The sequence below is a fragment of the Salvia hispanica genome, chromosome 1, assembly GCF_023119035.1.
Source record: "Salvia hispanica cultivar TCC Black 2014 chromosome 1, UniMelb_Shisp_WGS_1.0, whole genome shotgun sequence".
Taxonomy (NCBI): Eukaryota; Viridiplantae; Streptophyta; class Magnoliopsida; order Lamiales; family Lamiaceae; genus Salvia; species Salvia hispanica.
Window position 1 is genome coordinate 20,677,662 of NC_062965.1, and position 12,368 is coordinate 20,690,029.

The 12,368-nt window shown below is 41.3% G+C and overlaps 1 protein-coding gene across 1 annotated transcript; it reads left to right on the plus strand.

Annotated features, from left to right (window-relative positions):
* Nucleotides 1-7,736: 7,736 nt before the first annotated feature.
* LOC125189581 (secreted RxLR effector protein 161-like) lies at nt 7,737-8,507 on the plus strand. The gene has a single exon (XM_048086845.1). It carries the CDS (start codon nt 7,737-7,739, stop codon nt 8,505-8,507), a length of 771 nt encoding a protein of 256 aa, XP_047942802.1.
* Nucleotides 8,508-12,368: the final 3,861 nt, after the last annotated feature.

The following is a 12,368-nucleotide window of genomic DNA, read 5'->3' on the forward strand; positions in this document are numbered from 1 at the left end:
TACTTTTCAACATGGTATCAGAGCAGGTTTGATCCTTACATGGATCGATCTGTGTCTATAAAAAAAAAAAAAAAATGAAAACCCCCTCGAGAAAAAAAGGAAGGAGGCAACCAACTTTGTTGGGAAAGTGTTGGAGGAATTTGTGAGTATAGATCCAAGTTGGTGAATCTCACTAAGGTTAGAGCTCTCTAGAATGATCTTTCGGAAGTTGAGGGCTGGAACTATGCCCGACGGGAAGTTCTTCACCAGCAAAGTGACGGCATAAAAAGACCCGATGGATGAAGTTGTTGCTCTACTAATGACCAACCGTGGTGGAGATGGCAGCGGCGAGAAGCAAGGTTGGTGGCTGAACAGTGCTGGCAGCAGCGGCGTTTGCCCGCTGAGTGAAAGAGCTGTGGCGCTAGATGATCGAAGCGAACAATGCGAACGACGGAGTTGTGTCACCGCGAAAAAGCAGTGGGAAAATCAGAGGCAATTACCTCACAAGGCCCTTGTTCTGGCGAATTGGGAAAAAGAGGAGATGAAGTCCCTGACAGCAGCTACGCACACAACCGCAGTCAAGAGAAGAAAACAGAGGAGTAATCCTCGGTTTGTCCAGCCGAGGGGGAGAGGACTACCGCATCCGGAGAAACCAGAAGGAGGCATCTCGACGGAAAGGAGACATGACTGAAGTTTACACCTTCAACTAGGCTGTAAACTTGGGTGTCGGAAAAGTGTTTCCAAATGGAGGTGCAAACTAAAAGTGCATTGGCGCCGATGAACAGATTGTCACCAAGAAGAGAAGATTCAGGAAATGAGTCAAAGCAGTCGAAGATTTATCCGGTAGAGGGGGAGAGGAAGTACACTACCGGAAGATTCGTCTCCACTTCTACCAGCCATAGTGGTGTGTGCAGCCAGTTAACCAGAAAAGAAAGCAGCTACGAAGGAGGCGCGGTGCACGATTGACGAAAGAGTCGAGGCTTGAATCGGCGAGGAAATCTGTTGTGATGACGGCAAGAGGAGAAAGCGAAGTGAAAGAGTGGTTGGAGAAGTTTCACCGCCGGCTAATGGTGACACAATTTGTGAAGGGATGACGGGCAGCCAATCTAGTAGCCGAGAAGAAGAGGCTGCCCGGAATAGGGGAGCACAATACCAAAGAAGCAGGTGACCGGAGTTACAAATGATGTTGTGCAGGTGATGGAGAAAAGATGGCCAGCCGTGATGAGGAAGGAGAAGTCGAGACTTCCAGAAAGGGAGCCGAGAAAAAGCAGTCTTTGATGTCGGAAGTGCAAGTGTACAACACAAGAGCAGATCCAAAATGAAGTCTTTAGTCAGTGAATCATCCGAAAGAGAAGGAGAACACTACCATTGTCGGATGATTTAACCCACCGCCGGAGAAGGTGAGTGAATAACGAGGGATAGGCGTAATGGTGCCTGGATGAATGCTGAGAAGAGAGCAGCGAAAGCAGCCCGTAGAAAATGAGCCGCCGAGAAGGGCAAGGCACTGATCTAGCATATGCAGTCGAGAAAGTTGCACCCTGCAGAGCTGAAGGCCTGTGTTAGGGAAGATGCGACAAAGGAAGCAGTCACCGAGAAGATATCGCTGGCTGTAAGGAGCCGCGAAGTTTGGCTGCGACTCACCGAAGGAGGCCGCCATGATGAAACCGAGAGGGGCAACCAAAGTGAAAGGTTGATTGGAGAGGTCTCACCATTGGACAAAGAGCAGAGGTACCCGGAGGACAGGTTGTGCAGGAGTTAAGCCTTCTCAGTCTAGGGTTTCCAAAATAGGATAAAAGATGGAAAGAAGAATCATGGGTCATCCTCCATATCTTGGGCCCAACGGTAAAAAATGGCTCAATCATATTGCCCACAAGATTTGTTCTATATAATAAATGCAGCCTCCAAGAAGTGTGAGTTGGGCTTTCAGCTAAGCTCAAATTTGAAGAATTGCATCAAGACGATGTCTTTTGCATAATGCATATGAATAAACTCCTCGACAAGAGTCAAAACTGTTTGAAAAATTGAAGATGGCTCCTAATGGCATGAGCTAAAACTGCCGAAGATGGCTCCTAATGGCACGAGCTAAAACTGCCGAAGATGGCTCCTGGATATGAGCAAAAATTGTCTAAGAACGCTCCTAGATACGAGTTAAAACTATCTAAGATGCTCCTGGATACGAGCTAAAATGTCTAAGAAGGCTCCTTGACATGAGTTGAAACTTCCAACCAAAAATTGAATAACTCTATGACACGAGTTAAAACTGTCAACCAAAAAATGAAGAAGCTCCTTGAAATGAGTCTAAACTCTCAATGATGAAGAGGTCCTTGATAAGAGCCTAAACTTTCAATGAAGAAAAATGAAGAAGCTCCTTGAAACGAGTTTAAACTTTCAATGAAAAAAAATAACTCCTTGATACGAGTATAAATTATCAATGATGAATTAAAGAAGCTCTATGATACGAGCATAAACTGTCAATGAAAAGTGAAGAACTCCTGAATACGAGTATAAACTATATGTCAAAGTGAAGATCGTGCAAGTTAAGTGTCGAAAAAACTCGATACTTAACTTGAGGGGGAGTGTTGGAAAAATAAATTGATGTGTCCCATGTATGTTGGAAAGAGAATGTTTGGAGCCCAACTTGTTGGGAAGAGAACAACATTTATATTGTGGAGTTCCAATAAGTATAGTTCTTAGGTATATTTATATCTAGGTCCTATAAATATCTATGCAGTATGTATCTCAAATAACAATTTAAATGTATCAAAATGTAGTCTTCAAGAGTTCTTTAGTTTTATTTTCCGCATTTTACTTTTCAACAGAATTTTATCATAACTAGAATAAGGTTTCATTATTATATATGCATATAGGGGTGCATTAATATTATAACTAGAGAATGTGATCAAATGCAAACTCCAAATATGGTACAAACTATAATTTGGAACGTTAGAAAATATCAACAGATGGTAAAATAATAACAACAAAAAATGTCAACATAATGTCAACGGTTGATGTTGTGTTGAAATTGTATTGACATCAAAATCTTGAAATTTTACATTGTATTGACATTGTGTAGATACTATGTTGAAAAGTTTGGAGTTTGTACAATATAAGAGTTTGCATTTTATCACTAATATGTACTCCCTCCGTCCCATAAAATATACAACATTTGCTTTTTGGCACAGGATTTTATGTAGTGTTATTTTGTGAGTTAATGAAGAGAGAGTAAAGTAAGAGAAAAGAAAAAGTATAGATAGTAGTGTTTCTATTTTTAGAAATGTTTCATTTTTAATGGGACAAACCAAAAAGAAAAACGTTTCATTTGTAATGGGACGGAGGGAGTATAATACTAATAAAGATAGAACAATTTTTGAACACACCCTATATATATTCTTACATTTTATCATGTATCCAAAGTTTATTGTGAAAATCATTGTCTTAACATCGCTCCGAAACGTAGATATACATTGTATCGAAGTGGTTCGACTTTCATATTCATGATATTATCTATGCTAATATCCTAACAATACATACTAGTTATGGACATTTAAGCCTCTACATATCAAAGTCGGCTAATTTTTATTGAAATTAAGTTGGTGACTGACATTTGACTCTATTTGTTACGTGAATTAATTATTGCATCAATATCTCAGATGATACAATATTTGATGGATATGAATACAGTAGAGAAGTCCATCATCAACGATATAACCGACATGACAATGGTGGTGGTGGGCCTGATAGCCGCGATGGCATTCCAGGTGGCTGTCAGCCCCCCGGGCGGCTTGTGGCAGGATGACACGTCATCACACAAAGCCGAAAAAGCGGTTGTAGGGATCAGATTAGTCTAGATTCACTAATTACCGAGACCTCTTTGTTCTTGTACAAGAGAGCTCAGCCAAACTCTCACCCACGCGGCTGATTTACACAAGTAATACAAACTAAGATTGCTATGAATCTTGTTCTAACTATTACAAGGTCTTAAAGCTGTAACTCCAACTTCAATTGTACTCAATCGCACCTGCACACTCAAGAAACAAGTTAGTAACACTAAGAGAGATCCTCTCGGATCTAAACACTAGAACTCAACTAAACACCAGAGAGTAAGAACAAGAGGTCTCGGTAATTAGTGAATCTAGACTAATCTGATCCCTACAGTGGTATCACAGCCACGGGGGGATTAGTCTAGCACGCCGAGTCGCATAAGGAGGTGGGCAAGTGGAATCCTCCTTCGAGAGGGGATTCACTCTGGTAAATTGGCTTATCCTTCTTGGTTTAAGTTTCTGTTTAGTGCCAACTATAGGCTTGGGCTTTTGTTTCTGGTAGACAGTCTCTGGCAAGGACTTAGGACTTCTGTGCTTTCTTTTCTCTGTGTTGCTTCCGCTGGTTCTTGTGCTCTGTGATCTGTGATCTCAAGTTACTTGACCACCAAGCATCTTGTACTGCCCAAGTGACCCCCTGCGCCCTCCAGTAGTGAGTGATTGCGAGCTGGGATAGCCTTGGCCAGTCTTGCTCGTGACAGTCAAGGATTTGAGTCCCTTTCTGTTGTGTGAAAGCTCTTGGCCTGTTCTTGTGTTGCTGGTGTATGTCTCTGTCTCTGTGCTTTCAGGTGTGTAAGGCTGTGTGTTTCTGTCTTGCTTCTTGTTTTCTTGCAAATTTTCTTGTTAAAATGGCTCAACCTGTTGGTTTGGTTCCTTATAATGGTAAAAATGATTTTGCTATTTGGAAACAGAAAATGAAATGTATTTTGATCCAACAAAAAGTTTTCAAAGCTGTTGATGGTAAAGATGGTACTTTACCTGAGGATACTACTCAGGATAAAATTGATGAGATGAATGATCTGGCAAGGGCTACCATTGTGTTAAATCTATCTGATTCTGTGATTAGGAAAGTTGATCATGAGGAATCTGCTGCTGAAATGTGGAAATTACTTGATACTCTGTATACTGAAACCTCTATGTCTTCCAGAATGTATTTGCTTGAAAAATTGTTCAAATTTAAGCTTGATCTTGCTAAAGACATTGATGACAATGTGGATAGGTTTCAGAAGTTAGTTCAGGACATTAAGAGGTCAGGTGATAAAACCATAGATGAATACACAAGCATAGCCCTGATGAATGCCATACCTGATTCCTATAGTGATGTTAAGGCTGCCATTAAGTATGGTAGAGATTCTGCTCCTCTAGACCTCATTATTAGCTCCTTGAAATCTAAAGAAATTGAGCTTAAGGAAAGGGCTGCTGATAAGAATGCTTACAATAAGGTGTTGAATGTCAGGGGTAGGTCTAAATCTAGAGGGGGAAATGAGCCCAGTAGTAATTCTGGTAGTTCCTCAAACTCTAGGAAAAAGTTTAGGTCTAGGTCTAGAAGCAAGGATCCTAAAACCTATAGGAAGTGTTTCAACTGTGGTGATGTTGGGCACTATAAGAAAGAGTGTTCTAAACCTAAAAAGAATAAGTTCCCTAACAATAATTCCCAGGTTGAAACCCTTGTTAATGTTGCTACCTATGATAATGTTAATGTGAATGCCCCTCCTGCATGTCCCTTTACTTCAAATGATTGGCTGTGTGATTCTGGATGTACTTATCATGTGAGCCCTTTTAAGGAAGTGTTTTCCGAGCTGAAACCTGTTACTAAGACTTTTGTTTCAATGGCTGATGACAAGAAGTGTGAAATTCTTGGTATTGGCACTGTGTGTTTGAAGTTTGAAAATGGTTATGTGCTCAGCCTAAAGGATGTCAGATATGTTCCTGATCTATGCTATAATTTGATGTCTTGTACTGCTCTTGAAAATGAGGGTATGGGGGGGAAGTGGGGGGAAGGCTGTATGAAAATTTGCAGAGGTTCTATGTGTCTTTTCAAAGCTCAGAAAAAATGTGGCTTGTATGTGTGTAATGCTGTGCCTCTTGCATGTGAAAAAGCTTATGCCAATGTAGTTAAAACTGACAGAACCATGTTGTGGCATAATAGGCTAGGTCATATGAGTGCAAAAGGCTTGAGTATCCTGAAAAAACAGGCTATTAGAACTGATAATGGCCTGGAGTTTTGTAATAATCAGATGGATGATTTATGTGATAGCTTTGGAATTAAAAGACATAGAACTGTGCCTTATACCCCACAGCAAAATGGGGTTGCTGAGAGAATGAACAGGACTTTGCTTGAAAAAGTGAGATGCATGCTCTCTAAGTCTGGATTGTCAAAAAAGTTTTGGGGTGAGGCTTTGTTAACTGCTACTTATTTGGTAAATAGGTCTCCTTCTGTGCCTCTGGTTGGTCAGTGTCCTGAGTATGTGTTCTATGGCAAGCCTCTTGTTTTTTCTCACCTAAGGGTTTTTGGCTGTACTGCTTTTGTGCATAATAAGTCTGATAAACTTGAGCCTAGATCTAGGAAAGGTGTTTTTCTAGGTTATCCTGAGGGTGTCAAAGGGTATAGAGTCTGGCTAAGGGATGAACCTGGGTTCAAGGTCATAATAAGTAGGGATGTTGTCTTCAATGAAGATGAATTCCCCTGCTTAAGACTGACATTGAGCCCAGATCCTATAGATGTGGACAATGAACCTCTTCACTGAGGTGGAGTCCACAGAAACACTCACTGGTGTGGAGCATCCCAGTGGTGCTCCAAGTGAGGTGGAGCAGCCATTTTGGAACACTTATCCAGTCTATACTCCTAATGAGACACTTGATGAAGGAAACCCAAATTTGCTGCATAATAACCTGCCCAAAATGTTGATGACAATGTGCCTAATTTGCATAATAGCCCTGTTAGAAACTCTCCTCCTATTCCTGTTCAGAATGTGATAAATAGCCCAAGTGGCATTCAAAATGCTATTGATAATACTAACTTGCATGATAATGTGTTTTCTAGAGATAGAACTAGAAGGGTCAATGTTGGTAAACCCTCTAGATATGATGGTTTTGTTGGTTTAGTTGCTCTGATTAATTTGGCTTTCAATGTTTATGAATCTGATGGTGATGAGCCTCAAACCTATAAGCAGGCTACTAAGTCTAAATTCTGGAGTCAGTGGCATAAAGCCATGATGGAGGAGATGCATTCTCTGAAAGTTAATTTCACTTGGATTCTTGTACCTTTGCATTTTGGTGCATCTGTTGTTGATTGCAGGTGGCTTTATAAACTGAAAAATGAGGTGGAGGGCCTTAGGTACAAGGCCAGATTAGTGGCAAAAGGCTTTACTCAACAAGAGGGGGTGGATTACACAGAAATCTTTGCCCCTGTTGTTAAATTCACAACTGTTAGAATGATGTTGGCTTTGTGTGCTCATTTTAATTGGGAATTAAAGCAGATGGATGTTAAAACTGCCTTCTTACATGGTGATCTTGATAAGCCTATTTATATGAAACAGCCTGAGGGCTTTGTTGATCCCAAGTTTCCCAATCATGTGTGCTTGTTGAAAAAGGCCCTTTATGGTTTAAAACAGTCCCCTAGGCAGTGGAATATCAAGTTTAACACATGTATGCAAAAGTTAGGTTTTGTCAGAAGTACTTTTGATGCTTGCTTGTATGTGAAGAATCTTGATACTGTGCCTGTGTTCCTGCTACTATATGTTGATGATATGCTTTTAATGGGTCCTTGTTTGAAAACCATTAAGGGGGTGCAAGCTGCCTTGAGTGAGAATTTTGACATGAAGGATCTAGGTGATGCTCAGAAAATCTTAGGGATTAATATCTGTAGAGATAGGAGTAGCTCCACCCTTGTGTTGCATCAAGAACCATATGTGTACAAAATTCTGAAAATGTTTTAACATGTTTGATGCTAAGCCTGCTTCTGTGCCTTTAGCTGCTCATTTTATGTTGAGTAAAGATTTGTGCCCTAAGTCTCAGTCTGAAATTGATGCTATGAAAAGAATTCCCTATGCAAATGCTATTGGATCTGTTATGTACTTGATGGTTAGCACTAGGCCTGATATTGCCTATGCTGTGTCTTGTCTTAGTAGATATATGTCTAATCCAGGTCCTGTTCATTGGGAAGCTCTGAAATGGCTTCTTAGATACTTGAAGCAAAATGCTAAGTATGGTTTGTGCTATTCTAAATGTGATGATGGTGTTTTACTAACTGGTTTTGTGGATTCCAACTATGCTAATGACAGAGATAAGAGGAAGTCAACCACCTCCTATGTATTTTCAGTGTGTAGGTCTTGCATAAGCTGGAAATCACAGCTGCAGCACATTGTGGCTTTGTCCACCACTGAGTCAGAGTATATTGCTATCACTGAGGCAATGAAAGAGGCTGTATGGTTAAAGGGAGTACTTTCTGAACTCAAGTTTGTGAAATCCTCTCCTGTGTTGTTCTCTGATTCTCAATCTGCTATTCAGTTATGTAAAAATCCTGTTTTTCATGATAGAACAAAGCATATAGATGTAAGGTTTCATTACATTAGGGATGTTGTAGAAAAGGGTGAAGTGTTTCTTCAAAAGGTGCATACTGATAAAAACCCAGCTGACATGGAAACTAAACCCTTACCTTTGGAAAAACTTCTTTTCTGCATTAAGTACTTGCATTTTGATCTAGGTTAGGTTGCATGTCCCGGGGAAAGACCTCAGCCACCTTATCAGCTGTGGTAAGGGTGGTAGGTGACTGGAGGCATAAAGACCTATTAGACTAATGGGTGTCAGCCCCTCTGGTGTTCCCAAAATGCTTGTGGACTTAGTCCTTTGGTGCTGAGGGATCTACCTTGTAGGTTGTGATGATTATACCTTAGCCCTCAACACTTGGTTGGTTTCCCAGAATAAAAGTCCAAGGTGGAGTATGTTGGATATTTGGATGGACTCTTATTTGGGCTGTGTTATTTCTTAAGCCCAGATGTTATTAATTGGGCTGAGCCCAATTACTTAACCCCTCTCACCAGATGCTGCCACGTGCCTCTCTCTTTGGATGATGGCTTCCAAGCCGTTGGATGTAGGGTTGTTTGTGTTAAGTGAGAATGGGGTTGTTGCCGTTCTCATTCATTCATCATCTCTCTCTCTCTCTTCCTTGTGACTCAGAGCATCTCTCTCTTCTCCCCTCTCTTCTCTGGTGTTCTTCCGGCCATCTCTTGGTGATCTTCCATGGTTCTTTGAGTGTAAGATCAGTTGTGAGGGCTGGTATGAAGCAATCTCTTCGATTGCTTAGTTCTGGAGAAGTTTTAGGGTTTGTGAGAACTTGAAGGCCGTGAGTGGATAATTTGTTCGGTGGATCTAGATCTGGTGTGAGGGGTTTCATTAGTGGAGGTGTTGGTGGTTTGAGGGTTAACTCTATCCAATCCATTGGTGCTCCCTTGGATCTAATTCTGGAAGAATAGATCAGTGTTTGGTTGTGGCGGGTTCTGAGCCAAGTTTCTTTGATCTCTTGTTCTTACTCTCTGGTGTTTAGTTGAGTTCTAGTGTTTAGATCCGAGAGGATCTCTCTTAGTGTTACTAACTTGTTTCTTGAGTGTGCAGGTGCAATTGAGTACAATTGAAGTTGGAGTTACAGCTTCAAGACCTTGTAATAGTTAGAACTAGATTCATAGCAATCTTAGTTTGTAGTACTTGTGTAAATCAGCCGCGTGGGTGAGAGTTTGGCTGAGCTCTCTTGTACAAGAACAGGTCTCGGTAATTAGTGAATCTAGACTAATCTGATCCCTACAGCGGTGATGGGATCTACTCATCCCAAACTATACAAACTATTCTCTCGTGCTAACACCACCACTTTCATTTCGTCTCTCCTCGTAATCTTCCTCGTCGCCTTGCAAGCGCAGACGCATGCATTGTTTTTCGTGATTGTCATCTGGTATGCAACATTCGTGTCGATGGCATCTATTGGAATGAGTTATGGAGCTTCTTTATTCATGACGAATCCTATGGAAACACAAACACTTGACAAAATTGAGGATATTGTAATCTTTGGATTCATGAGCATCCTTGTATTAGTATGTGTCTGGATTGTTATAAAGGTGTCGCATTTCAGGTGGAAGAGACTGAAAATTCCGGATGGAGATCTCACAATCACGGATCGGATTGGTGAAGTTGCAATAAAAAAGAGTGCGGAGATGTACTCAAAACCATGGGGTAAGATTATGAGCAATGTGTTGAGTATTTCCACCCCATGTGGAAGCTTCCATCTTTGACCATAAAAGATTGGTGAAGATGTTGCAATAAATGCAACAAGATAGAAATGGCAGTATTTACACTATGTAAGTCCACACATGGCATCCTCCTTCAACTATTGCGGCTATAGGGACGGCTGTAGTGGCGGTTGTAGGGGAAGAAAATTGCAGCTCAATTGCTCTATAAATACAGCTCACTTCCATCGGTGAAGAAGTGTGCAAGAGCTGAAAATCACATCAGCTAGTGAGAGAGGGAGCAAGAGAGAGTTTCGGTGAGTGCATTTTGAGAGAAGAAAAAAGTGAGGAAAAATTCCTATCTCCCTTGAAATTGTAGCTCACTCCTCTTGTGTGTATTCCAAGTTATTCAACTTGAGATTTGTATTTCCCCTATAGAGTGTGTAGGGAGAATTTGTAAGCCTACTATATACATAGTGGAAGATTTAGACTTCGGTCTCGTGGTTTTTCCCGATTTGGGTTTTCCACGTAAAATTCTCGTCTCACGTTTTATTCTGCACCAAATTTATTTTCTTGGTTTGGTCCCATTATTTAATCCAGCAAGAGGGAAAAGAATTATCCTGGTTCCGCTGCGCAAGTATCAATTTATTTTTGATACTCTTTGATAATTATCACCACTTTTCCCAACAAGTGGTATCAGAGCCACCATCGTGGTTCTGAGGCGGATTAAAAATGGAGGAATCATCTTCGCTTGGTGGCATGTTCAAATTGAGCGGATCGAATTACTCAATTTGGAAGCCAAGCATGTTGGATCTTCTCTACTGTAAGGATCTCTATTTGCCCTTACATGGAGATGATGCCAAACCAAAGGATATGAGTGATGATGAGTGGATCATCATGCACAGAAAAACTGTTGGTTACATCCGGCGCTTCATCGAACACAGTATCTTCCATCATTTCGCCAATGAGGAAAAGGCTGATGTTCTTTGGAAGAAAATGGAAGCTATGTTCGAGAGGAAAAATGCCTTGAACAAAGCATCCATCATCAGAAAAATCGTTCGATTGCGATATGTGGAGAGTGCCAACATGACGGAGCATCTCAATGCATATCAGGGTCTTATCAACCAATCCATCAACATGAAGATTTCTCTTGATGATGAAGTGATAGCCCTATTGCTACTAAGTTCGTTGTCGGATAGTTGGGACACTCTTGTGGTGTCGATCAGCAACTCGGCTCCAGGGGGAGCACTGACCTTGCAGATGGTCAAAGATTGTCTTCTTAATGAAGAATCCAGAAGAAGAGAGCAAGATCATTCTTCTGAGACAAAGGCGATGGTTGCTGAACATAGTGATCGAGGGAGAAGTAAAAATAGAAACTCTCAAAACACAAGAGACAAATCCAGGGGAAAGTCTAAACACAAAAAGGACTTCAAATGCCATTATTGCGGTGGTCCAAACCACTACGATAGAGACTGCAGAAAGAAGAAAAGAGATCAAACGCGGGGAAATAATGAAAATACTGAGAAGGACACAACGGCAGTTGCGACTGATGGTGATGTTGTCATAGTCTGCTATGACGCCTGTGTGAGTTCGTCATGCCAACAAACGGACTGGATCGTTGATTCGGGTGCATCATATGACATAAGACCATATCGTGATATCTTTACATCCTACACCGGTGGCAGCTTTCGCAAAGTCAGAATGGCCAATCATAGCGTGACAGAAGTTGCTGGTATAGGAGACATTCATCTGCTCACCGACACGGGATGCAAGCTTGTTCTGGGAGATGTTCGACATGTTCCTGATATCAGACTCAACATTATTTCCACCGGCAAGCTCGACGACGATGGTTACATCAACCATTTCGGCGAAGGAAAATGGAAGCTGATAAAAGGCTCCCTCATTGCAGCAAAAGTTAGAAAGCAAAATTCACTCTACTTGATGCATGCAACGTTGTCCAATGGAGAGGTGAATGCAGTCGTCAAAAATTCCTCCATTGAGATATGGCATAAGAGGCTTGGACATCTGAGCCAGAAAGGTCTGGAGATCTTGTCTAGAAGAAGCCTCATCCCTGAGGTAAAAGGAATGCATTTGGAAACCTGTGTTGATTGTTTTGCCGGAAAACAACACAGAGTCGCATTCAAGAGCTTCTCTCCCTCAGGAAGAGCTCAACCTCTTGATTTGGTGCACACAGATTTGTGCTACATGAAAGACAGAACTCTTGGTGGCCCATTATATTTCGTCACTTTCATTGACGATTTTTCGAGAAAAGTCTGGTGTTTTGCTTTGAAAACCAAAGACCAAACCTTGGAGGTCTTTAAGCATTTTCAAGCAAAAGTCGAGCGGCAGACGGGAA

Bases quoted from the DNA above. Each gene is read 5' to 3' on its own strand.
- LOC125189581 (XM_048086845.1), top strand. From the start codon at position 7,737: ATGTTTGATGCTAAGCCTGCTTCTGTGCCTTTAGCTGCTCATTTTATG.